The 27,667-nt window shown below is 44.1% G+C and overlaps 1 protein-coding gene across 2 annotated transcripts in view; it reads right to left on the bottom strand.

Annotated features, from left to right (window-relative positions):
- Positions 1-27,667, bottom strand: part of Dph5 (diphthine methyl ester synthase) — a 57,066-nt gene that overhangs the window by 5,085 nt on the left and 24,314 nt on the right. For both annotated transcript variants that reach the window (XM_070523146.1, XM_070523147.1), the window contains exons 6-7: positions 14,069-14,108; positions 8,042-8,154 (exon numbers count right to left, since the gene is read on the bottom strand). In XM_070523146.1, coding sequence (XP_070379247.1) covers positions 8,042-8,154; positions 14,069-14,108 — 153 coding nt within the window. The remainder of the gene's footprint in view (positions 1-8,041; positions 8,155-14,068; positions 14,109-27,667) is intronic.

Below are 27,667 nucleotides of genomic sequence, written 5' to 3'. Positions count from 1 at the left end.
CCATACCAGAAACCTTGAAACGCTTGTTTCGTGCGAAGAAGATACTTATTTTAAGAGAAAATGCGTTCTGAAGCGTCCACGTACCTCTAGCGCAGTTCAAATCACCTGCCCTCTGATCGAGGAGTATTGACGTCATGGTCTCATAGTGACGTTGCACTGTCAGTGAGTAAAACGGCTCCCGCAGATGGCGCTACGACTTTTCTGCACAAAACGCAAACGTGCAGTCAGAAACAGAGCCAAGACAAAGCCGACAGCAGCGCGAAAGCGGAACTATGGTGGCTAGTGGAAGGGAAAGCGCATGACGATAAGCTGGTTCTTTATTTTATGACGCCAACTTCGACAGTTGTTGCAATGGATGACTCTGACAATGACACATTAGCTCGCGATGCTGGGCTCGAGTTCAGCGATTTAAGCACTGATGAACGTGACTCGCACTGCCGGCGTCGTTGCGTACTACTAAGACGACTGTCTGCCTTAAAAGGCGCTTCACGCGATTTCAGTAAGTTGGCGTTGAACTCGTACTCTAATCCTCTGGACAAAAGTGCAGCGAGCACACTACGCGATTTTTCGGCTCTTTGCTAGCACACTGTGGCAGAGGTATGGCACTTAACCACATCGAACGGAGAGGTTCACTCAGCACACAGTGATAAGTAACGTTGGATTCGCCGCTGCAACTGCCCTTGGCCAAGTTCCGCGGACCGTTTGCACATCCCACGACATCACATGGACGTGGCATTCTTGCTGCTTGTTCCAAATGCAAGTTTCACGAGCCAGCAGGACCACCGCAGCACGACGCAATAGAGAAACAACTGAAACTCCAAAGCGCGCGCGGCGCAAAGTCGAGAGCCGAGCAAAAACGAAACCTTTCGATCACCCATACTATGCAAGGGTAACGTCAAAAGATATTTTTTTTAGAATCGGATAGAAGTAAACAAGTAGCATTTTCTTCCATTTTATAATCTAATGAAATGATCTTTTTAACACGAGTAGTTGAGTACTAGTGACATAAATTATGATGAGGAGTACTTTCGTCATTGGGCTAGTATCGGAATGTCGCTGGGGGGGTCTCGAATTGTGTCGCGCATTTACCTCAATTTCCTGGTTACTAAAGCTCTGTTCGCGATTGTATTGACACCTTAGACGTTCTAGAGTATTGGTTTATCACTTTAACTTGACTTTCTGGTAACCTTTCGTGTCCCTTTAAAGGTGACGGACTGGATTCCAAAAGAAGGGAAGCATAGCAGGGGGCGACAGAAAGTTAGGTGGGCAGATGAAATTAAGAAGTTTGCAGGGACAGCATGGCCACAATTAGCACATGACCGAGGTAGTTGGAGAAATATGCTCAAGTAAAACTCTTGCTTGGGCTGGTTGGTTCATGCTTGAAGTAGTACAGGCAAGGCGCAAAAGACCAGGACTCAGGAAAAAGAACACAAACGACAGGACCGGAACCGACAGTTGGAGAAGTATGGGAGAGGCATTTGCCTTGCAGTGGGCGTAGCCAGGCTGATGATGATGATTTCACATGCATAGTGTGCCTGCAGCATTGCATAGCCCCAAAAACGCCAAATGCATTCCTCATAATGGTATGGGTAGGAGATCTTGGCAACCTTCTGCGTTTGCCCCACGAATGCATTATTCACCCTCAAAGCAAAATCGGTGATGTGGACAAGAGCTACGAATTCCTTGCACAGTGTTATGTTTGCATAGTGTTATGTGTGAGCAAACTCAACAAAAAAAGGGTGAGCAAACGAAAAAATGCTTCATGCGGTGACATTTTAACTCTTCATCTATCCTCAGGTAGAGCAAGCATCTCTCTGGAGACTTAGGGCCATGGCAGCCCTCTCACCAACCATCGCTTGTACCTGGGGTCAACCATATAAGACAAAGTCCAACGTCTGATGTGCTCTGCTCCTGCATCTATAGCAAATGCCCGTCATTTCCTTTATGTGTGGGCTGGCACAAAATGTACGAAATTGTAATAATAGCTGGTGTGAAGTTCAGAAGTGACCACCCTGATAATTATGAAAGATGGCTCACAGGCAATACATTTCTTAAAATCACTCTTGGAGTACCTACATTAAACCGGCCTCCAATCCTACAAAATTCTGTTCTGACATTATACCACATGACAGCCCCAGCAAATAAAAAAAATATGTACTGCTTTAGTGATCCCATGCGGTAACCTAGTGTGTCCGAAGTTCCACCTCGTAAGCACTAGAATATTCACCCGTATGATCACTTCAGCTTCTCGCAGTCCCCATTACCTTGCATTAAATAATGTGACTGCTGTTGCCTACATTGCTTTAGTGGAGTGATGCCACTCATTACAACAGTGTTCAAGCTCATGAATGTGCAAAACAGGATAACAAGCAATGTGTGAGCCATACATTATGGTATGGTCTTTCTCTTCAAAGGAAGATGATGACGATGACAATGAGGATGGAATTCTGGATTTTCCTAAGTTTGTGATAACAATGCATCAAGATCTTCGTGTTTTCACAAATTGGGAAGGCTGGGAAAACACCACTGCACGTTGATATGCCACAGAGCATGACAGTTCAAGACAACCAGGCCATCTAGATGGCTGCTGAGAAGTGAAAGGTATCTGTTATGCTTGGGGTAACAGCGGACAGACGGAAGGCTTCACCAAATGTAACCTCTCCCAGTGGGATCTAAGTGTGGGCTCAAGAAAAGATAACCACCAGGCATATCCCCTTCTGGCACAGTGTGCACAATTATGTGTGCCAGGATAGTGCATCAAAAGCAACTAAACTGTTGAAAAAAACATTTAATGGGACCCTGAAATGATCTTGACGATTGTGTGCAAATGCATTGAATCACTACGGTAGGTCCTTCTGGTCATTAAGATACAGAGTTAAGCGTTCCGTGTGAAGTTCATAATTTATTAAAAGGTTTCAAAAATGCGCATTTCCACCGACTGCAGCAGCCCCGCTCCCCTGTGCGCTATATAGCGTGGGTGTGGGATGTCACTCGAGCAAGCGATGCAACTGGCTACCCATGCTAAGTCATTGGGAATGCTTGAAACATGCTGCTGGATTAAGGTTACATTTACAATCCTACACATAATAATTTCTGCCTGAGAATGCGGATCATCTGCGACAGCTCTAGCAATGACAGCTGATGGGACATGGAGGGGGTTATCATGTGAAAATTGCAGCAGTGATGTCTTCTTTGGCGGCAGGAACATGAATGGTACCAGCGCTATATTATGCTTGTCTAGCACTGCAGGTGCGCGCAGGAAGTAAACTGCAGTGACTAATATGCTGTAGAAGACTCGAGTGCTGCACGTCAATGTCAACACCACTCTTCTTGGTCACATTGATCACCCGCAGTATTGAAAAGAAAGGCGCTTTTAGCAGTTAACGCAGGCTTCAGATTTGTCAAGAGTCGAGTTCTGCGTATAATTTGACTAGAATGGTAGCAGAAAAGTATCTAACAAGCCAAGATACGAAAAAAAGTGTGCAAAAGAAATTTTACGTGCCTTACAAAGTGTCCAAATGTCCGTCAGAGAGTGAGCATCTTGAGTTCACTATACTTTGGTATACAGTGCAGTCATTTATAACATCATCAAGAACGAAAAATCCAATCATTATAACCAATCATCGCTATATCTGGACTCCCGTAAAAAAAGAAAAAAAGCTGCTGTAAATACTTTCGTAGCTCCAAAACCAAATTTGGCACTTACGATAAAGAATTGACGTTGCAGAAAGAAGGCTGTGAAAACTAAGATGCTTATTTATACCTCTAAACAGCGTGTCAAGCGTTAGGCACGCTGAAATAGTCAGAAATCTGCACTTGCTTTGACTGAAGCTTCAGGTATACAACCGCGGTGTGCATCGCGTCCAGCAGCTGCGGGAGCAGTGGCAGCTATAACTTAGCATACATGAAATCAATGAGCGACTCTATCGGCAACAGTGCACTTTGCGTGAGCCTTGGGGTTGGTTTCAAACACGGGCCACTGTCAACCTTGTCACCTCCATTGCACAATGCCGCCGTGTGTCACGACAACGATCACCCCATTGGTGATTCTTTACAGAACGAGGCAGCGCTATCTGCGCTCAGAAGCCCCTCCATCAAAGCACCACCTACTGTATCACCAGTAGCGACGTGGTCCCACAGTTTGGCAATGTCAGTGGCGGCCACCGTGTCTTCACACATGGGGGTTTCGCCGCAGCACACAAACCCTTCCATTTCTGTTCATTGCCATGGTAACTGGTTCTAGCCTTCATGACCGTGGCACTTGCTGCTTTCAGAATCATCGATATTATCGACTGCGCAAGTCTTGCAAAATTTGCAGCCTCGTCCCAAGCGACACAGTTTTGTACTTTGTCGGCACACCGACCGCTGCTTCCGTAGCGCATTTATACGTTCCTTGAGGAAAAGAGGGAGATTGTAGAAAGGAAGCGCAGGCTCGATTCACTTCTCACTTTTTTTTTTTCTGGACGCTTGCCGGCGACACAGATGGATGGATGGATGGTATAGCACCCCCTTTGGAACGGGGCAGTGGGTTGCACCACCAAGCCCTTGCTATTATACTGCCTAGTGTCCTACCTAGGTTAAAACAGAAAAAAAAGAAAAAGAAGAAAAACCCATGATGAATTCCCATAACCAAATTTTCTGACTCCCTATTGTAAACATTGTTGTCCTATGGCTCCGTTTCTTGTAGTTTCCCTACTTTTCTTCCACCACTCTTCCAATCGCCTCTTACTAATCTCTATTTCAGACATGTTTGCCCCTGCTCTCGCTGAATCCAAGGGCTTCAAGGAGGCCAGTGGTTCCTAAATCAACCGCTGGGCAGATATCTTCACATTCTAATAAAACATGCTCCATCGTTTCCCTAGCTTTACCACAGCAAGCACATGCTTCTTCCTTCTTATATCTCGCTTTATAGGTGCATGTTCTAAGGCATCCTGATCTCGCTTCGAAAAGTAATGGGCTTCCGTTTGAGTTATCATAAATTGTTTCTTTCCTGATTTCTTTTTTTCCTCTTATGTAGTTACTCATTGCAGGTTTCTTTTCCACTGCCGCCACCCATGAGATTATTTCAGCCATTCTGACTTTCCGTTTGATGTTCTTTGTTGCTGTGTTGCTCACCCTACAGGCCGCATACTTGCTGGTAAGCTTCCTAGTTCTTTTCGTCCATTGTGAATCAATGTAATTCCTGTACAAATACCTGAACACTCTCCCAGCCCATTTACTTTCTTCCATATTCCTCAGTAGTCCTTCATGATCAATTTTACTGTGAGCTTCTCTCACTTCAAAACTTGTCCAGGCCATATCACCCTGCACAGCATGGATGCTAAGGGGCTGGAACCATCTTGTGACACGCTGCGCCAACTTGCGATGCTCTGAATCGACGCGCTGGAGGGACACGCTGTGCGGTAATGGCAGCAGATACGAACTCGCACAGGCAAACTTTTTGCCCCGTCTCGGTCAAGGGGAACTTAGCAAAGCAATTTTCACGATTACTCTGCATGAAAAATGCCGCCCAAGAAGCAGAATTTCGACTGTTATATCTGATATGCGGTGAATAACATTGTTATATATGGTTTTTTTTCTCATAGCCCGAATGCATAAATTGATACTCTGAAGTCAACTCATTGTTATAACCGGTATATGATTATATGTGGTATCGTTATAAGTGGACTGCACTGTTGTGATACCGTTTCCACCTCCTACACAGAAGGGGTGGGTTCGATTCCAAATGTCAACATATTTTTTTCTTGTGAGTGTGTGCTCTTTTTTTATTATTTTAGAGTATAGGAAACAACAAAAATAGCCCATTTCACCACATTCACAAGTTAGCAGCAGCGCTTATTTTTTTTTCCGTCATGGCTACAAAGAAAGCTTACGTGCAGTGATAATGCATTATTAGATATCTACATTTGATCAGGTGATTATCCAATCAAAACAATAGCAGAAACAGCTAACTTGAAATTCATACATTGCATATGCACTCGCAGAGAAGCGGTGAAAGCCTGCAGCAGCTCTGTTTGCTTCATGTAGCGCAAGCCAGAGAACATTTCCTGCTGAACCATTGCATCTCCATATGGTGTGGGAAGTTCATCTTTGATATTTCGCTCCATGTAGCCCACTCTTAACGAGAATAATTGCACAGGAAAGCAATTAGGGAACACACTTGGTTCAAATCAACTGCAAGTAGACAAAGATTTGAACGGTGCAAGAGTGCTAATCAACACAGCATTGACAAGCAAGATTGACCGCCATTCTACCGACCCTGTAAACATGATCCTCACTGCACATGCCACACCCATGAGCAGCATCACGTCATCGGAGAGAGCCTACAGCTATAAGAACACCCTGCGACCGTATCTTCAGTGGGCTTGGTGGAACCAACAACAATGGGACGTTCAGAATGCGCTCTGCTTACATATTTCAGGTTAGTTATCCTTGTACATGTAGAGACGATGATAGGTGTCTATTTGTTCTGCCAAGCCAACGCACACTGCTCTCCATCGTATGTGATTGCATTCATGTCTGCACATTATTACTATGTGAGGATGTTGAAGAAAATCCTGGTCCTAGCTGTGCTGAGATGCTCGAAAAACTGTTAACAGGTCAAGAGGCTATCTGTAGCGACTTGAAGGAAGTGAAATTGAAACTTAGTGAAACTGAAAACATTCTGAACGAATTCGGTACCAGAATGCTGATCTTTGAGGCTGCATCAACATCCCAATCATCACATCCATTCCGGCACCACCACGCATGGCCCGCTCTTGTTTGTTGAATTTGCCTTCCGGACAGCGTTCCACCATTCTGTGCTTGTTTCTTTAGTATGCGTTCCAGACAGGGCACTGCTGGCTCCAAGAAGTCTTTCTTGTGAAGTTATCGACTGTCCCCATCAAATGGCACCAATGGTGCCCTCGCAGTCTGACTCCGAATGAGTCTTGAGTTGCAGTCCGAATGAGCCCGGTCACAATGAGCTCAAATGCGGACATCATTGATGACCTACTAGACTGTGGTGTGCTGATTCCTGCCACCATTACATTTGAAGGACAATGACAAAACAATTGAGCAAGTTCTCCCACCATCAAACTGCGACTCTAACTTGGATGACAATGATGGCCATGTACTCTGCAGCCTTCACATGCAGATCTGACTCAAGCCTTTGCAGTCTTTGCATTAGCCTGTAGAGACAACACAAAACTGGCCGAAATACAGGTGGACCTGGTTGGATGTAAGTGGAAGTGTGTGCAGCAATGAACCAGCCACTTCTCCTTACACAGGGACCATAAAATGTAAATAAAGTAATCTTCTTAGGATACATTCGTTTCTTTCGGACATCCTATAGTTCAGACATATTTACATTCCCCGTGAAGACCAAATTATCGGTTGTCGCCTGTATTGGTTTTGGTTCCCTATTGAACTGCACTGCCCAAGCAATTTTCAACTAAACTTTCTTGAAAAAATAAAGGTGCAAGTTAGAACCACTCACATAGCTTACAGAACTAACAGCATACAACGATGCTCACATCTCTACAATAACAGTCTCCACTCGCGGATGCACAACTCATCCACATCATATCTTCAGCCAGAAGATCTGTTCCTCCCCTCTTCGGCGATGCTGGTAATCTTCAGCTATTGCTGCACTGCAAGGACAGCCATTGAACGCAGCTCATCGTGATCAAAGCTTTATTTCACCAGTGCCGTCTGCACCATTTGCCAACTACTAAAGGCAAAATGGCGACCCGTAAAGAGGACGAGAATTGGCAACCGTAATGAAAGGGAGAAGAGAGCTTCAACACGCAGGGGTGGGGTTCCCTAGGAGGAACTTTTAACGGCGGAGAACCTTGAGATGTGGCTTCACGAATGAGCATGTCGTGCTGCCTTGAGATGCAGATTGACAGCATTGTTGGCGCACGCTGCCATGAAGCCACACCTCAAGGCGCTATTCGCATATAACCTGCACCCCAGCATTACTGTTTGATTTTTTTTTAGAGGGGGAGTTATATGACCAAAACTACTTTAATTAACCAAATAGGAGGTCACACGAACTTACCCAACTCTGATGCAGGAAACCCTTCAGATTTCTTGACTTGGAGTATTTCGAGGAGCTGGGAGGCTGCTTCTGCAACTGTCATGAAGCGTGGTGGCTCGTAGATGTCCCGGCCCCTGGGAAGACAGTAGGCAATGCATACGTCTTAGCCATTTATTTTACATACAGCAGATTGCGACTGCACAAACGCGCTGGCTATGTTATACAGTGCAGGCTGCCTTGCTAACTAGGGGCATGCAAATAGCGATTTTTGAGACAAAATTGAACACGAACCAAACAGTACCAGAAGCAAATCTAATCGCTTGATTTCTGATGTTTTCGACAAGGTCCACTTCGGTTTCCTTCAGCGGTTCATGCCCTGCTATCACGCCTTGTACTGTGTGCAGAGTGCGGTGCGGTGTGATTGATACTTTCACGTCTGCCAGTGTGTCTTGCTTTTGCAGAGTTTCACTCTGATTCTTGCAAAACACTGACTAGCACACCTCCAGAGGATAAGAGTGTTGCCTTGTATTCAGCTCCTAGTACTGTGTGTAGGAACTTCTCGCTTCCAAAGAACGGACTTGTTTTTCACAAGTGATTTTTTCGCCTAGTCAATGGATAAACAAAACTTTGGAAAAATGTCTGCACTGGGAGCTTTCTGTTGCAATACTTCAATGTGGCTCCTTTTAAGAGTCCGATCATATTTTTGAGAAGAGAAAGAGAATGCTCAATGATATAGTGTGGTCGGGGATTCCAGAAGGTCAACCAAGTTTCATCCCCATACGCGTAGGAAGGTCAGCTGGACCTACCAGCCTAAGGGCGTGGCAGGTCCGTCAGCCATGACTCGACCAAGATCTTGACTGCCACCATTAATCGTTTTTTCCCTCCACTTTTCAACCTTTCAGCACAGTTGCCTACAGCTTCAGTGTGGAGACTCAAGGACTGTAGTAGCACCAAACACCAACACCAAGATTTTCAAGGCATTCCTGCAATCCAAAGACGACGCTTGTGTTGCAAAGGCAGCAGCGGAATATGCTCAGAGTAGTTGCAGCTGATGTTGCACTTCACATTCACATCCAAAAGTTCCTTTTCCAACCAAATACACCCCACTGACCTTGAGTCATCTGGCATCACAGCAATCACAGACGGAGCATGTTAGAATCACAGTAATTTGCAAAAACACTGACACCGTTCTAAGCTGCCAGTGGAAGAAATGGCAATCCGCACATACCAGTGCGATCAACAAAGCGGAGCAGTGGCGCTGGTTCGAGACTGCGTATCTCCTTGCCACTGAAACGGTCTGTATGACACGGGCTTGGCTCCACTCAGCCATGAGGAAACTTAAATGATATTTTTAGTGGTTGAAGAGTAGTACATGCGCAGAGGCACATATGGTGCTCAGTCACCAAATTTGACGTCAAAGAGGTTCTTTGAATAGCAACACATGCACAGTTACTCACAGCTAGAGAGAGCGAGACAGATTCATTTACAGGAAGGCAGAGAAGTCCACCTGAGCTACAGCTTGCTACTCTACACTCGGTAAATAGGACAAGGAGGAATAGGACTGATGAATGATTATGACGTTATGAGAAGGAGGTGCATATATAACAAGGCCACAACACTGTGGCATCTCTAAAGCCATGTGTCTTGCCCAGTGGCTTGCAGAAGGGCTACAGCGGCACTTGTAATCAAGGCTGTGCTGTCTCCATTAGGTCAAGAACCCAAAAGAAACTCACTGATAGTGGCCTCTTATCAACGTTTGCAATGGGAGAGTCCAGTTTCAGTCGTTCTTGCACATACAGGGGACAAATGCAAAATATGTGATGAAGTTTTTCTGGAAGAGTTTAATTTAGGCTAGTGTCACTGCAACCTACGGAGTGTCTATAACGTTTGGTGAATGCGACACCAAGGCGAATCCGGTGCACCATGGTTGTTTGGCCTTTTTTGAGCTTGTGAGGCATATTAAATGTCATTTCTGTGTCCCACTTATGCAATTGCCTGCATCATCAATGTATTTGGGTCCAGTGTTCCAACGTAGAGTTGCGTATTACGCAGTGAAGCAGGGCATTTGTGTCTGCCCATGAGAATGCAATGCATACTTCAGAAGCATTATTTAAAGCAGTTTTGGCTTCAGCGTCTGCCTGTTCATTTCCGATCACGCCACAGTGTGGAGGCATTCGCTTAAAGGTGATATTGTGGCCATTTCTATTTGTGTGGTCTAGATGCTCTACAATTTCTAGAGCCAATAAATAATACGGGCCCCATCTGAGGACACAGTCAATTGTTTGAAGAGCTGGCTTAGAATCGCAGGTTATCGTCTATGCATGAGGAGGTACTCATAGTTAGTGACCCAGTTTGGTGTAAGAGGCATTCATCGAAGAGCGGCACCTACCCAGTGACACATAGCTATCAAGGCAGAAAATTGGGCTAGTTGGTGTGTCATCATTATTCAAAAGACTAGCGCTGGTAGATTCATTAGCGGGGGGCGGCCATTTGGCCATGCATTGTAAGCGATACGGGTGCGTGCCTGCGTTTGATACCACGTGTGTGCTTGATAGGGGAGGCACAAGGTGGGGGCGCGAGATTTGTGAGGCATATCACATTGACAGGGAAGGTGATAACTGTGGCAGCACGGCATCACTTGCCTTGTCCAAAAAAGAAAAAATGTACTTACAGAACAGTCTGCCACATTTTGATTAGAAAGTGGCCTTACTGATTTAACCCTGTGTGCGCATGCACCATCGAAATGTATATATGTACCTTCGCTCGCAGTAAAAACCTCAGTTGATGTTTAGCGCTCATCCTGTCTTCTCTGTCTGTGTCCCTGCTCTTTTGCACTAGTCGTCTGAATAATGATGACACATAGCTATTGACCCTAGTTGGCATGAAACAAGTTTACTGAGAAAGGGTGCATTCCCAGTGACTCATGTTGTTAATGAGGTACATTGAAGAGCAGCGCATACCCAGTAGCACATGTCCAGTGATCCAAATTGACATCAAAGAGGTTCATTGAAGTGGTGCACGTATCTAGCTTCTCAAAACCAATGATCCAAGTTGGGGTGAAAGCTGTTCACTGAGGAGCCGTGCATAAGCAATGGCACACGCCCAGTAACACAAGTTGTTGTGAAACTAATTAACTCACAAGCTGCCCGTAGCCAATGCCACATACCTGTGACCCAAGTTGGCCCAAGGATTGGTTCTGAACCCACTCCCCTTTTCACAGCAGCCCAATTCTATATTCTACCATTCCCGGCGACCTGATTTGGTGGGAAAATGGTTAAAGACACAGACAGACGGATAGATAGACAACTTAAGGAACATGCTTGTGAGGTACACCAAAAATGCTAACCGCATTAAAAGTTTAGAATAACTAGGTTCACTTGAAGAGGAGGCTTCAGTTTGGGACATGCTACAATTTCCCTGTCCAAATATGTTTAGAGAACTGCTCAACTGCTGTAAATGAAATTTGTTGGACTTGAGAAAGTTCAAATCTAGTGGCTCTAGAAAACAGAATTTTAATTTCTGGGCTAAATCTTTTTAGAGAAATTGCAAATATTGGTATGCTTAAACAAAATTAGAAGCACGATGTTTCCAAATTCAACTCTCTACTAAAAACAGGAATCTCAGATTTCCAAACTGCATCTGTTTAAGAATCCAAAGCAGCCAAACCTGATATATGTATAAGAATTTACAGCTTACGTGCAATTGTTGCACTGTTTATGGGAGTGTTGCAAAAGTCCTACTCGCATATTAGTGGTATAACTCAGAATGGTGTATAATACATGAATTTTGTTCACTTTATATGTATTAGGTGCAGTTTAGAGAATTGTGGTATCACTTTTCACTGCTAAATTAACACAGCTGTGAACTCTATAGCTGAGATTTTTGCAATTTTCGAAAGTGTTTGTTCGAAGATTGTTGGCCTAAAGAAAAAAAATCTTTATATAGACACTAGCTTCTAACTTTGTCTTTTAAATGCAACAAACCTCATCAAATTCAGTGCAGCCATTGCAGAGAAAAATGGTTTCACTGCATTCCCATTAATAAGAGCTTCCAGGCGAAAAATGTCTTAATATAAGCCTGTAGCTTAAAGGGATACTGAATAAAAATATGAAAAAATAAGAGAAGCATCAAAATTCGACTCAGAAGACGCTACTGTTCCAATACTCGGAGCTTATTTCACACATTTTTCAACTGATGGCTGTAATTTTGGAGAATTGCGAGCGCCTGGCGCCTGCACACCAGTACACCGGGGGCTGTGCACCAACTGCCGTGACGTCATGTGTGCCAGCTTGCAGCAGCAGTAGCAGGCATTGTTGTAACAAAGCGTTCAAATTGTTTTGAAATTGTTTGCGCTTAAGTTTCTGGACATTGTGCAGAAACAGGGTGGCGATTTGCACATTGTGTCAACAATATTAACACGCCAATACTGGCAGTTGACCATTGCGAAATAGCGAGTGTAGGCATAGAACACCTGTTGCGTCTATTCGTCGTCTGCTCCAGTTCACCTACTTACACCAGTGCTGTGCTGCCTCCACTGCAGACGCTATATATGAAGCTCTCCCATGCGTTAAGTGGAAGTTCCATGACCAGATGGCCGTGCTCCTTCAGGGGGTGCAGAATGAAGTGTCTTTCTTTAGGTCACTATTGATCTGACCAGATGAAAAGTATTGAATGACCCTGCTACTACGATGCCACAGCGCCCTTTCGCTGACATGCCGCAGCTCTACAGAAAAGCAGGGCTCATTGATAGTCACCATCCTTGAAGTGTTTTGAGCACAGAAAGCCACACTTTGACAGTGCCCATTTTGGCTGCAATGGGCACACAGCGCGAATTCATTTCCTTCCAAGCTTCGGCTCTGCCAGGAAGGTATGACACGGCTTGTCTCGCCTGACGATACTTTTCTCCCACCCTAGTGCACAGCAGCATAGAGGCATTCTCCTGTGTAGTGCCAGGTGCTTCATTGATCCCATTACAAAGCAGCATACAACACAAATGGCAATATTCAAGACTTGGGCAGAAGCTCCACTTGGAGAAACAAATATGCAGCCATGAGCAACTGCACAGTTGAGACATTAGCTGCTGTTTGCGATGTCCATACAGGTGGAGACGCGATCAATGGCTGACAAGCCGGTATCCAGCACAATGTCACGGACACGTCACCTCCTCTAGTTCACAGCGCGGCCACTACACACGGTATTTTACAAAAAAAAAAATGCATTGAATTCATTATTTCCGTCTACTTTCTGCCTTTCTGTGCCTTTTTTGCTAGCTTTCATTTGGGCTAAAAATCTCAGTGGGAAAAGATTTGTTCAGTATCCCTTTAAAGGGGCCCTGAACCACTTTTTATTGAAATGTAAAAAGACATTTGAAGTGAAGATAGGCTATTTCCTAACCACTTTGCCGCAAAAAGTACTTCCATGCGTTCAGCAGAAGCGGAGTTATCGGCAATCAAACACGGCCTCAGCTGTGCTTCCCTAGCTCCCTCTAATGCCTTGCACTGCGAAGGCTACTGCGGAGATGTCCCCATGGCGCGCAGTTCAAATTTCCGGTGGTGCCTATGCTGCGCTAAACATAAGCCAAACGTGGCTGTCCTCAGAGAGTCGCAGTGCGCTTAGCCACTGGACTCGTGGCAGCACCTCGCGGTGGCCGTGGTGTAGCCGAGCTGAGCGACCAATAGCAGCCGCGTATTGGTGTGTGCTTTATGACGAAATATAGCACTAAGAAAAGATCGAGGATCATGAGCTTTTTGAAATGAGAGCATTTGAGAAAAGGGTGACTTTGCGCTCCGCTTGTGAGCTCCACGGACCGCGTACGACAGAAGAACATGGCTGAGATGTTCTCAACAGCGTATGCAACCCGTGGACTATGTTATTTCACCAAGCCCGAAGGGTGGTTCAGGGTCCTTTTAATGAACATATTTTCTTGTCGGATGCAACTTTGTTCCAAAGAGGTTCGATTGTATCAAGTCACCGTCACAAGTGTCACGTCACCATTTGCAGTCACCCTATGGCACATGACGGGAGGGATGACAGGGGGGCTGCACTCACTTGATAAGGTTCTCTATCGACTTCTCTTTCAACTTGATATCTGCAAGGAAACCACAAAGTGCCAAGCATGCATCACCAGCACGTACACATGTTCCTCACAACATTCATAATGGCAATGGCTCAAGACCCAATGTTTAATCAGCATTCATAATGGCTCAAGACCCAGTGTTTGATCAGGCAAGATTGCAACACCGACACTGCTGACAACCAGCAATCTATCAGAGCGGCAGAACAGGGGCCAAGGGAAAGCAAGTGCAACTGAGAGAATTACAAGAGGTGACGCAATCATAAAATCTGTGGGCTTACAGGGCAAGCTTGAGCATCACAGGACAGAGTAACTGAAGATTGCTAGGAGAGGCCTTGGTCCAGCAGCATTCCAAGACTCATACTTTGGTTGAAACTGATGGGATGCTAATGGGGGCAGTTACTGACTTATTAAGCTCTGTAGCCACATTTTACTGCTAATAGAATGATCAAACAAAGCAAAAAATAAATGTCGAAACTATTTTGCTGAGATTATTCGGACTCTCTTAGCAAATAAAAATATGAGAAAGAACAGAAGACAGAGAGGCACCAGTTAAAAAGCACCTCCCGTCTCCTGTTCTTTTCCATTTAACTCATTCTCAGTTGTGCTAATGCCAACAAAATGTTACAGAACGCCAACTTGTTCAAACTGCCACCTAAACCCAAATGCATAGAAAATAATGAGCTTGCACTGTTCATTGCTCTAAATAGTGACCTTGCAATTCCTCACTGGTGCTCTGATGTGTACTTTTCCTTTGTTGTTACGATTATGTTTTAGCAGTTGAAACTAGCCAACCTCCTTGCATCTATGGTATGCATGCACCTGTGTCATGTATTTGAAATAAATCTTGTTCAGCAAGCCATCATCAGTCTGCTCATGCTTTCCCTTAATCCTTTGTTGTTTCCTGCAGTTTCATTTCACTTTAAAAATGATTCCGAAACAGCTCACCCAAACTGCAAGGCAAACAAAAAAGATGGAAGAGATAACAACAGAACAAAAAATTATTCACTGACGACTACGATACTCCCTAATGCAAAATTTGAGTGCAGCTATAGCTATACACGTTTTCATTTCACGATATACTGGCTGGTGCGGACAATCTGTCTCGTGCAACACATTGTAAACAAAGCGAAGTTTGGCGCGATTGCCTCACTAATCGGGAGATCACAACAGGCAGCGCATGGATGATGCGTGGGCGCGATTCACAGCAGCAGCTGCAGGTAGACCTCCGCTCATGCAGCACTTTGTTTCCATACAGACGACGCACACTACTCTAACACCATCTCGTAGCCATCGTCGCCGCAAAGCCCGTCTTGCATGGCACTACGCTTCTCACACTTTTGCCACACCCTCCTCCTCCACCTTCTCTTTGCTATCGCTACTTTGATCTCCTGCTGTGCTCCGCATTCATCTTCATCTTTCCAGGGAGTCTACCAAGTTGACATTTCTAAATTCCCTCAGTTCCCTTGCAAAATTCCCTGAGTGACAGAGAACTTTGTTTTATGTAGAGACGGGCTGACACAATGTCGCCCGATGCTGTCACTCTCTAGTGAGCATGTTAAAAAATTTTAGAAAACAGCATCAGTTTGAATTCTAAAGAGAGGTGTTTATTTTATTCCAAAAGAAAACAGAAGGGAGGGGTTAGTAAAATGAACAGTGAATAAAACAGCTTCAAAAGAAATGGTAAAACCCATTGCAAATTGAACATTCTCAAATACAAATAAAAAGGAAATGCGTACTGAAGCAAATATTTTCGAATATGAGCTATTTTTATCAGCTGACAGCAAACTCATTGGTATGAGGCCCAAATTTTGTCACAAGGGAGATTCTCTCGCAACAGCTGTTAAGTCAACCTCAACTGTCCTGACATACTCTCAGCCCATGCACAATGCCTCAGTGTTGCATTTCACTGCATTAAAGAGTTTATTTTGGTTTGGATGAGAGACACCTACATCTCGGCGTCAGCCAACACTTTGTTTTTTTGAGCTCAACTTCTTTCACAGCGGCGGCAGCGCGCTTCCTTTCTCGTTCATGCCTCAATGCATAGGTCCTCCTTCCTCCTTCCACTGCGTGTTTGCCACATGAACCATTTGAAGCATCCTCTTGGATAGTTGTACAGTTAACGTCCAATTTTTTCGGACTCCCAATTGAAATCTGCCAGTAGCCGGATCTAAGATCGATGGACGAGAAGTATTTAGCTACGTGCAAGCAGTCCAAGACATCATTGATGCATGGTAGTGGGTGGGCATCTTTTCGAGTGACCTTGTTTAAGTGACGATAGTCGACGCAGGAACGCCAGGTAACATCTTTCTCTTTCACAAGGACAACAGGTGAAGCCCAAGTGCTGGCTGATGACTCGATGACCCCTTTGCGGAGCATTTTGTCCTCTGCTAATTGGATGACTCGACATTCAGCATGCGACACACAATAGGATTCATACTCCAGTGTTGATACGGCAGTGAACAACAGTTGTTTGGCCTAATGGCCTGTCGCCGAAATCAAAGATGTCACTGTATGATTCAAGCAGGAGTCGTAGGTCCGTGGTCTGTGCAGAGGTGAGGTCAGGTGCAATCATTTTCGTGAAGTCATCCGTTAAGGAACCAGGGCTGTAAGCTGCAAATGTGGCTAATAAGCCACTCTCGGCATTCAGACTCTCAATGTCGAATTCGCAACATAACGCATAAAATTATCATTAATCATGGCACACAATCTTATTTCCCTAATGTATTTGTTCTACATACTGAAAGGTGATGCTCTGGCTATGGCTCAAATAATTGAACAAGCCAGAAAAATCGGGCTTCCTCTTGATTGCGTGGGAAGACAGAGCTCATCAAGCCACCGTCCTTCTCGGCTCACCGTTCGCATGCTTTCACTCACTCGTAAAGCATACAGCATTCAAGGCAAGATGGGATCTTATCGCATTTAATCTTTCTACAGAATGCAATGCTGCTCCGCTCCGGCGATCGCTCTTGGTTTTTCTTTTTTAGACCACGTCTATAACATAACCTTGAACCTAGATGCAAGAAAAGTGCCAGGAACATAAATGGTGATACTGAAAAATCCATTTTTGGATCAAAGTGGTGCTTAACCGTAACTGTTGATGCCAACTTCACTATCATCAATGTTTACGGATCTTCAAGGGCGAGTTCACATATAACTAACTACAGTAGCCAACAGATTTTTTTGGAGACCAAGAATTTAAGCTTGATGGGTATTCCAGACTTCATAAATGCACTGCCAGGATTCCGATAGAGCTAATGCGTTTACACAAACCGATCTTTCGGGCAAATTTAGGCCCCAAAGTTCGATTTTCCAGACTAAACCGCTTGATCTGAGCCATGCTACATGATCTCGGAGGCCACCATTAGCCGCCATACCACCATGCTGGATTTTCCGCTGGCTTCGCTTCCAGTGGCCCACTCTATAGCCTCCAAGATTGCAAGGGGCACGCTATCAATAGAAAGCACATGCCATCCTCCCATCTCAGAGGCCATGCCCACTCTTCCTTGCCTAACAAAATGCTCCAGGGAATAGTACTTTTTTCTTTTTTCATTATTTTTTCGGTCAGCACTATCATCATAACCACTTCATGCAGGATCTGTTTTCTTTTTCTGTTTCTAAAGTTTCGGTTGCTATTTCGCACCTGGTGTGTCCAATGAGCAGGTGTGTTTAATAAACGTCGGATCTTTAGGTGCGTTTGTGCGGCTTCGCATTTGTGTGAACGGCACCAACTCCTGTGCCTTCACAAGAGCCAAGTGGTGCGAAGACACGTGGCTCATTTCTATGATCTCTGTGGCAAACTCTGTTGGCGAGATGACCACCGCGGTGAAGCTCTTGTAGACTGTATACCGAGACAATGTCACTATCGCAAATCCAAGCAAGTCTGATCACTTTCAAACATAGTATGAGGCAGGGAATTATTAGCGATTTTTTTTCCGCTTTAAAAGCCTTAATATTATTTTTTAGTCTGAATGAGTTTTTCGGACTGATAGATTTTTCAAAATATTTTTCGGCCCCACGAAGTCCCGAAAATCGGCCAGGAACTGTATTTATACAATGACCACTTTTTTCGGAGTTATCAAGTTAATTACAAACAGGTCCGACTGTGCTCTTTTATGGCACAGTGAACATGTACCTCTGTATGTACAAGTTCATATGGCATGTGTTTTCTGGTCAGCTTCATTTTTTGTCTTCTTGATATCTGTTTTTTTCTGCAGACTTACTATGTTTGTGTTTGTGCTATGTGCATAGATGTTATACAGTTTAACTACACTACAACGAACGCTGCTTCAATTAAATGTCCTGTACAACAAATAATTTTCGTTTCCCCTGCAGCGGTCCATAGCAGTCAATGCATAAATATCTCACCACAATGAACACTTTTTCTAGTGTCATTCGGCTTCAACAAAATTTGATGAAGCAATTCAATCAAATCAAATCAAAAATTTCATTTGCCACATAGGAAACAATTTGAAACATTTTGTTACATTTCGGCACATAAATATATGTATAGAAAGTTTAAATTGCATGTTGGAACCATCAGAAACTGCCGCTGATGACCAAGAATTAGGGCTGCCATTGCTCAATGGCGATGGCGATGAGACTGGCCTTCCTATGCCAACGGCTTCTAACTTCTCAGCCACAGACATTCTGAAGCCGAAGCTCAGTCATCTTGTGGTCCAAGCTCATCTCAGCATTATCGGTGCGTAGCTAGTTTAGTGCAACTGTGCAGTTTGTGTTGTGCACATGTGGCTCCATTTGGTTTGCTCAGAGAAGCCTTTCTGTTTTTTTAGCAAAAAGTGGAGCTTTTTATCCTTTGAAGATAAAGCTCACATCCTGGCCGAAGTCGCAAGTGGACAGAAGAAAGGTGATGTCGCAGAAAAGTTTGGAATGCCTCCCTGTTTGCTGTCCAGCAGTCTTAAGTCTAAAGAAACAATAGAGAAAGTACTTGCAGCAGGTACATCAGCCAAGTGGAAGAAGTGGACGCCGTCGATGCACAAAACGCTCGACAAGGCCGTGTACATGCGGTTTGTGGAGATGAGGGCAATAAAAGATACCGGCCAGTGGAAACACCGGGCAGCAGAAGGCCCTAAATTACGCTTTCCTGCTGGGAATCGACGACTTTAACACAAGCACTGGCTGGCTAGGCAGATTCAAGGCCTGCCATAACACTGTCGGCAAGACGCTTCGGCTAGCTGGCATCAGCAAACACAGGCAGTGCATCTGCCTGGATGTCAACAAAAGTTTCATCGTTGTTGAAGGACTACGTCATGTGTGACATCTACAACGCTAACGAGGGAGGCATTTTTTTTAGATGCTGCCATCGAAAACCCTTAACATGAAAGGTCAACGTAATAACAGTGGAAAACACAGTAAAAAGCACATGACAATGCTGCTGTGTGCTAAAGTGGACGGATCCGACAAGCACCTACCACCATTTATTGGAACGCGATAGGAGCCTTCCAATAAGATACAGTAGAACCTCGCTGATACGTTACCATTATGCACGTTTTCCCGGCCCCAGCGCTTGAGACGGAGAACACAGAAAATGACCCAATAGATTACATTAATTTTTTACCGGTTCATACCTTCCCGCAAAAGCACAATTTTTTCAGCACCAACATTCAGTATGTCACCAAACTGAGATCGTATGATACATTTTCCGGCTGCTAGATCCCACATAAACAAGAAAATGTGCAAGGCACACACTATTGAGAACAGAGGCATATAGCTGACCGCCACAGCAGCTTCACTGCAGTACTCGCCCACCCGTCTTACGTGAAAATGCCGGCACACACTCAGTTTCACATTTATGTACCAGCAAATCTTCTCCGGGGTCTCCAGTGAGCACCTTTCCCTGTTTCATAGCAGGTGGTGTCGTTGGAAGCTTAGCGCATGTTTTTGATAGGCGATAGCTGAAACATGCTGCCGTTCCCTGCTGCAGACTGCGATCGTATACGTTTGCTGGCCACTAGATCCCGTATGAACAAGAAAAAATGCGAGGCACATGCGATCAAAAACAGTACATAGCGGCCCGTCTCCAAGAAAACAATGGCGTGCACAGTTTCTTATTCTGGTACCAGCGACTCTCTACCCGGGTCATCGCATGCCACATTCACAGCTATCGTCGCCAAATCTACTGGTATTTGTGTTACAGTGCGTGGTGCATAGTGCCACTGGTAGCGTACTGCACGTTTTTAGTAGGTGATAATCTAAACATGCCGCCGTCCTGTGTGGCAGGCAGCACGACTATTAGCGGCGAGAATTAGGAGTGGCGCCCTCTCGCGAGTGACGTCACGGCCAGGACGCCGCTCGCTCCAGCTCGCTCGGCTGCCACGCGCGCTCATTCCCTTCGTGTATGCTTGGGGTATGGGTGGCTCGAGCCGTACGTATTGAAGAATACGTCGGCTTCTTTCAGCTGCCATACCTTAACGACAGTTTCCTCTTCAAAGGCGTGTGAGTCGAGAAACTTTGCAGCTTGGATATCGCAAGCTAAGTAGCGTTTAAGGGGTCTACTAGGTTTTGCAATGCATATATGTGCCGTGTCTATCGGTAAATTTTGACTAAAAAAAGAATATCCGCAAATTCAACGCGCGAAGTTGTGTATGATGCTTCGCTAAACACTTAACATTCCTTTAGTATTTAGCTATGAGAGGCATTGCATTTTACGTGGAAGAAAAATTTGGTAATTGGCGTCAACATGTTATCCGATGTTAGAAAGACACTGCCCAGCGAAGCTGTCATCACGATTCCTATTACTCTGGTGTGTTGTTCTATTCAAATATGGCCATTCATTGTTGCGTAAAAAAATAGTTAGGCGCGCATTTCTTATGAAAAAGTTTGCTGCTACTTTCATCCCCCTCTGAAACAGGCCTCCAAAAAACGAATTGCTCATGGCTGCTAACACGACGGCGCGTCATGTAGAGTATTTACATAGTTAATTCACAAACACCATAGTAGCAATCACCTGAGAGAAAAGTTTAGTTGTTAAGATCGAGAGCCACTCAATTGAAAGTGATGAAATGTTTCATAGTGGCCCTCAGTAGCCTTTATCGACAATATGGCACACCCCTGATCACGTAACGGTAGCAATCGACTGTCCGTATGGCGAGGCACGCTATGTTCGCGAAACCCATCAGTTCACTACAACTTCGAATTAAAACCATAAAGCATTTTCTTACAGCGCCAACTGGAATGGCTAAAGTATTCTCGAGCTACTACACCGCAGCTTAGATTGCCTACAAAAGGAAAATTCAAGCACCTTCTGTCTCACGATATCTCGATCCAGCGTTATTTAATTATACAAACGGATAACAATTCGCTTCGTCGGCACATAAATTAAGGCTAAATTAAGTTTGCTCCAATCCAATCGCAAACATTCATAAAGAAAGCACCACAAGCCTTGCATATACTTTCACTTGATTTCTGACCCTCCACCGGGGGAATTTCGATATCTTCAATATGTCCCATACTACTAGTCATTGACGCTTCGACGTCTTTCTGGCTGCAGCTATGCGGTCCAGCAGGCATGCTTCACTAAAAAAATTGGGCCGAGCAGCCTGTGTCAGTTCGCCAAAACAGATTCGTCATGTATATTCCTCAAGCAACAAGCACCAGTAAATTTCTCAAGTGAGTTTGATTTGATTTGATTTATTAATTTCCATTTACACACACACATGTACAGAGGAGTGGTAAATGGAGGTAGATGAGGGAAAAAAGGCGCACAGACGCGGCTTGAGGGTTACCTCAAGCCGATATTATTAAAATAGGGTTACCTATAGGGTTACCGCGGCTTGAGGGTTACCTCCGATATTATTAGAATAGATTATTAGTCAGCTAATAATCTTAACTCTCCCTCAAACCCTGTCCATTCCGGCGTCCCACAAGGCTCCGTCCTCGGGCCTTTCTTTTTCTAATCTACATCAACGACTTGCCTTCTTCTGTTTCCTCTCATATCCATTTATTTGCGGATGACTGCGTAATCTTCAGAGAAATAACAAGCAGTGACGATGTAACCGCTCTTCAGACTGACCTGAACGCTATTTCATTGTGGTGTAAAACATGGCTAATGGAACTTAACATCACAAAATGTAAATCTCTTCGTGTATCAAGAACTTGCAACAGTATCCCCACTTATTCCTTAGATCATGTCCTCTTAGAATCGGTAGGCTCATACAAGTACCTTGGTGTACACATCACTTCCACTCTCACTTGGTCTGCACATATCACATACATAATTAACAATGCTAATCGTATGCTTGGTTACATCCGCCGCAACTTTTCTAAAGCGCCATCATCCCTCAAACTGCTGTTGTACAAAACATTAATACGTCCGAAACTAGAGTACGCCACATCCATCTGGGACCCTCATCATGAAAATGTAATACATTCACTAGAAATGGTCCAAAATAACTCGGTTCGCTTCATTCTTTCCAACTATAACAGGACCGCTAGCATATCTTCAATGAAATCAAGCCTTAATCTACCATCCCTAGCCTCACGTCGCAAAGCGTTTCGTATCTGTCTGTTCCATAAGATGTTTCATCATCCACACCTGCGTAGCGAATTAATCCCTCCCCCACGTCACCTATCATCTCGATTAGATCATGCCTACAAGGTCCGTGTTCCATTTTGTAGAACTAATGCTTTCTTCCAGACATTTATACCTCATACAGCAGCAGAGTGGAATCACCTTCCCGCACTGACAGCCACCATCAAAGATTACCAGCTTTTCAAGAACACCTTAGCTAATATTGTATGAGTAGACACACTTGTTAACTTTTATTGCAATACTCCTATTCTTTGTATCACATTTCCTATTTTTCTTGTTTTGTATGCCTGTAACCACTCCCCTCTCCAATGCCAATGGCCCTGAGGGTACATGAAATAAATAAATAAATAAATAAATAAATAAATAAATAAATAAATAAATAAACCTCACCCCCTTAGGTACAATATGGCTGCATGGGGTAACACATCAAGCGCCATATAAATTACATTTATATAGTGGCCATAAAACATTGCAGTTATACAATATATGAAAGAACAGTAAAATATTTCCACAATAACAATGCAAAACACACTGCGGCATTGAAATAAATAAATGATATACACTAGGTAACATAGACAAAAAAAGAGGAACATAACATACATTATTAATCATTAACAAACGCGCTCTAAAGAGGTGAGTTGAACATGTAGCACGGAAAAGGGAATATATATTGGTACATTCCTATTTGTACTCTGTAAATAGCTGTAAGCCTTCATTAACTTTACTTCAAGTTTCCGCCGCTTAAAAAAAATAAACACGTGAAGAACCGCCTAATGTTGACAAGCAGGTAAAGAAGCAAGTGAGGCGTGTAGAATCTAAGCTCCAGTATTAGTTAAGTCCCCGTGCTACTGCCACGCGTTTCTGTGAGGAAATGCAAAAATTCGATATTATACCATGAACTACTCGTCGTGAGCAAACCTGTTTTAGCGGAATAAAATCAACGTGACTGCTGTAGAAGTCATATATAGCCAGCTTTGTGACATAATTGTTGCACCGCGGCAGGTATGGTATCATAACTGGATTCCTATAGGCTATGCTTTTGCGATTGTCTATCCGCGTATGAAAAACCTGCAATGGGCTGGTCTGCGTCGCTTCGGCTGGCACTGTAGCGTTGCCTTCGAAAGCTGCATTGTTGTCTAAGAAATTAGCTCTTTGAATAAATGTTCGCAAAGGAAGACGTCGTAAAAATATATTTGAGACGACCACCATAAGTATACAAGCAGGGAGAACGAGGGCGAACAAACGAAAACACCGCAGAAAGCGCCCGGACAACGCCCAAACTGTAGCAGATGACAGGCGTGAGTCCGTGCCCTGACGTCACGCCAGCGGCGCTCGCAGCGCCGCTTGTGTTCGTTCTCGGGGCTAATAGCATCATGTTTCACTTCGGCAGCATCAGGCATCACCCAACAGCTCAATTTTGTTTCGGTTTCCCGTTGCCCTCTTAGAGTGAAACTCCGGTGATTCTTTGACCATGTCAAGGTAATGGAGTATTTAGGTTCCGTAGACCCCCTGTCACGTGTCTGATAGTAGAATTGTTAATCAACTTCGCATATAATTTTAAATAAGCTAAAAAGCGCAAAAACGAAACTGAAACCTGACCAAGCAGTCAAGCGAACCTCTTTGTGTGACGTGACGAATGTCTCCGCAAGGAAAGGCACACAAGGCATGCCGGTCTTGCCCGCTGGCAGTGAAGAGCAGACACTCAGCTGGAATCATCACAGCACCAGACCGTTGGGTGACAATATGTCGGCTACACCAGCTCTTCAGATCTGTCAAATATTCTGACGAATTCAGTAGTCACTAGTCACCGTTCACACATGACCTGCCTACGAGAGCCAGCGCCCATGTGCTACATACTATCATGCTGCAACACAAAGAGCAAGGGTACCCCTAAATATTGATTTTATACGTGCTGCTTGGTATTTCAGGTGTTTTACCCCTTCTCATGGAAGTGCTTCGCATGCTCACTATAAGATGTGGAGCACGACTTTCCACATTTGTATCTCGCAAGAACGCCACTGACAGTCCAAACACCGAACGGTGCATTTGTTTACATTGGCAGGTACAGCGACCACTCCTCGTTCGCTTGAGGTACAATGGTATAGCTGCTCATCGGTGACATCAATTAATGTCAGAACATAACAAAACAGGTAGATTTTGTGCATGTAGGCACCGTTGCATCACTCTGAATCGCACTGATATGAGCGACCACACATCTTCGAAAATATTGATCGGGAGATCGACCTTAGTATGGGAGTGTTGTTATGCTGCCGAATTATCGTTCTTCGTATTCTCTTCATGCATACGATACGTTCTGTAAAGTGGACATACAAGACGATTTTGCGAGAAAGTGCAGTTTTCTTGCGAAAACGCTGATGCCAGTACAGACAGACACCGTTGGCAAATGAACTATATGTGGTTGTTTACGCTGCTGTATCGAAGAGGCCTACTCTTGCTGCCTATTTGGGATACGAGGCAAACAGTGTACCTCGGAAGCTAAATGATGAGACTGCGTGACAATACGTAAAAATACACACGTATTCGTTGTCGCATTTCATTTAGGGAAGTGCCAGTGAGTGCGGCGGGCAGCTTTCTGTCGAAAGCGGCAACGCACCGATGTCGATACTGCTCCATGTCATTGCTTCTCACTTTTTGTGTGTGCGCTGTATGAAATAAAGAATGGTTTATTTCAAATCTGTGTGGCCAAACTGAACTGCAGAAGTAGTTTTCTTCATCCTGATGGCTTAATTAGTTTCATGTCAGTCGGTCAGGCCCGTCAGCAGCTGACGCATGAACTATGCGACTGCTACATACAGGCTTAACCTTGGCTGAGCGCAATCAGTATCAGCTCGAACTGTGTGTGCGGATGGCGAGAGCTGAAGTTCGTGCAGCCTACGTCTACAAGGAACACAACTTCTTGTGACAGCAAATTCTCACGCCATGCACCAGCTCACGACCATTGATTCCTCGATGCTCTTGTCACTGTCATCTGCATAATCCCGCCATGCTCTACCTGCAACACTCCTGATGTCATACACAATGTGGCTTGTAACTGAGGAGGAGGCATGGTAGGCTGTTCGAGGCAACTAATTAAATTCATTTGCAAAAAAATCTGTGCAACTCTCAAACCTGCTTTGTTGAGGACTTGATGGAAGTGTACAGAGGAATGTACCCAGTGAATTTCATTGACAGCTGTTGACATAGAAAAATCGCTGGAGTTGCCCTTTAAAACACCACGCAAAAGGAAAACAACAAAAGACATCTCGGGCTGCCGGAGCACCACCAGCTCGATGCACTTCGGCATCTTGTGCCGCAACGATCCGCGTGATGCTTCACATAACGTTGATGTCAACAATAATTGAGGCTGTCAATTTTTTTACTTACTTTGGATCGTATCCTCTCTCGGTTAGTATGTTCTTTCTCAGGGTTTCCCCCAAAACGTATAAACAAGGTTCTACTGTATATGGTTCTTTTCCATAGCCCTATGTATAAGTTGACATTCTCAAGTCGATCCATCAATATAACCGATATATTGTTATATGTGGTATCACCATAAGCTGACTGCACTGTAGATCCAGCGTATTTTACGGCATCGGCTGTGCTGAGGCACTTTGTTGGCCAGGTTTACCTGGCATTGTGCTTTCGTGGGCATTGAGAAAGGACACTGCTATTGAAATAATGTTCATCCTCTTTTTCATCAACATTAATGGAACTTTCCAGTCTTATTAGGATTTTTGTGCTGATTTCAAATATACAATTAGTTTTGCTGTAGCTCAATTAGTTTCCACCATAATTACCATATCACTTCCATTGCTTAAGGCCACAATGGAAAATAAATGACACAATATAAAATTATTTGTAAGCCATGTTTAGATAGCATAAAGACTTAGCAATGAAAGAAAGCAAGCACATTTTTTATCTGACCCTTAATAGATATTTTACAGCCCACTGAATATACGCCAACAAAACATAGCAACCATGTAGCAGATATTGTGGCAACATAATTTCCGCAGTAAAAAAACAAAAATTTGCTAGCTGTACTGCATAGAGTACACATTATGCTCCGTTCTGCAAAAAAAAAACGTTAGTTCTATCTGTTCTTGATGTTGAGATATCGAGGCCTGAATATTAGACGGAGCCTAAAATTTGTGTTTTGAGAAAAGTACAAAAAACAAACAGCACTGAATATGAGGGGACATGGCATACAGAATAACCATTTTTGATACTCACTCTAGACATATGAAACTTTCAGGACACATCCAAGCTTGTGTGTTGCTTATAAATGTACAATTAGATTTTTTCTCAGGTCAATAAAATAAAAGTAGTTACAATTCCTTCTTGCGTTAAAAATTTTGGATGTGATTTGCAAGAAATATACTGCAACAAGATAGACAAAATGAATCAGGCATGTTCCTGGATGTTCAAATACTGCAAGTTAGCACTTGGATGGTTGTATCTACTTTAGCGAAAGTTACGCAATTCTAAAGTTGCAGCTTAGCTTTAAGAATGTGAATTCTTGTTGGTGGTTTCTACAGGATTTCAAAATATTTAATGGTCGTAAGACACTAGGTCACAGTTTTTGTGCACTCTCTGACTCGCCTGCATTCAGGGAAAAAAGAATGAGGAGACTTGAATGAGTAGGAGGAACAAAGTGCTGACCGCCTCCCAGAAAATTTGAGACTAAAAAATCTATACTCGAGAACAAAAAAAAAGAACTAAAAAAAAACTGGGAAAATATAAATTTGAAGCTCCAAAGCCGGGAAATAATAATTACAATATAATTACAAACGCAAAATAATTCTGCTGACGTAGACATTAGGCGCACGTTAGGCTCCTAACAGAATCTGGCATGCACCAACACAAACCCACGTGCGTGCGAGAGGCACAGGAATAGGTATTGGCACATCACCTGCGGTCTCTGAAGTAAACGTTCACGCGAGGATAAAGGGCAATGGCTAGCATCGCTGCTGCATTATTGCTGTTGCGGTATGAGATTGTGCAACGCAGTGACTTATCTCTGGTG

Source organism: Dermacentor albipictus, chromosome 8 (assembly GCF_038994185.2).
Source record: "Dermacentor albipictus isolate Rhodes 1998 colony chromosome 8, USDA_Dalb.pri_finalv2, whole genome shotgun sequence".
NCBI lineage: Eukaryota > Metazoa > Arthropoda > Arachnida > Ixodida > Ixodidae > Dermacentor > Dermacentor albipictus.
This window is presented reverse-complemented; position numbering and strand designations above follow the sequence as displayed.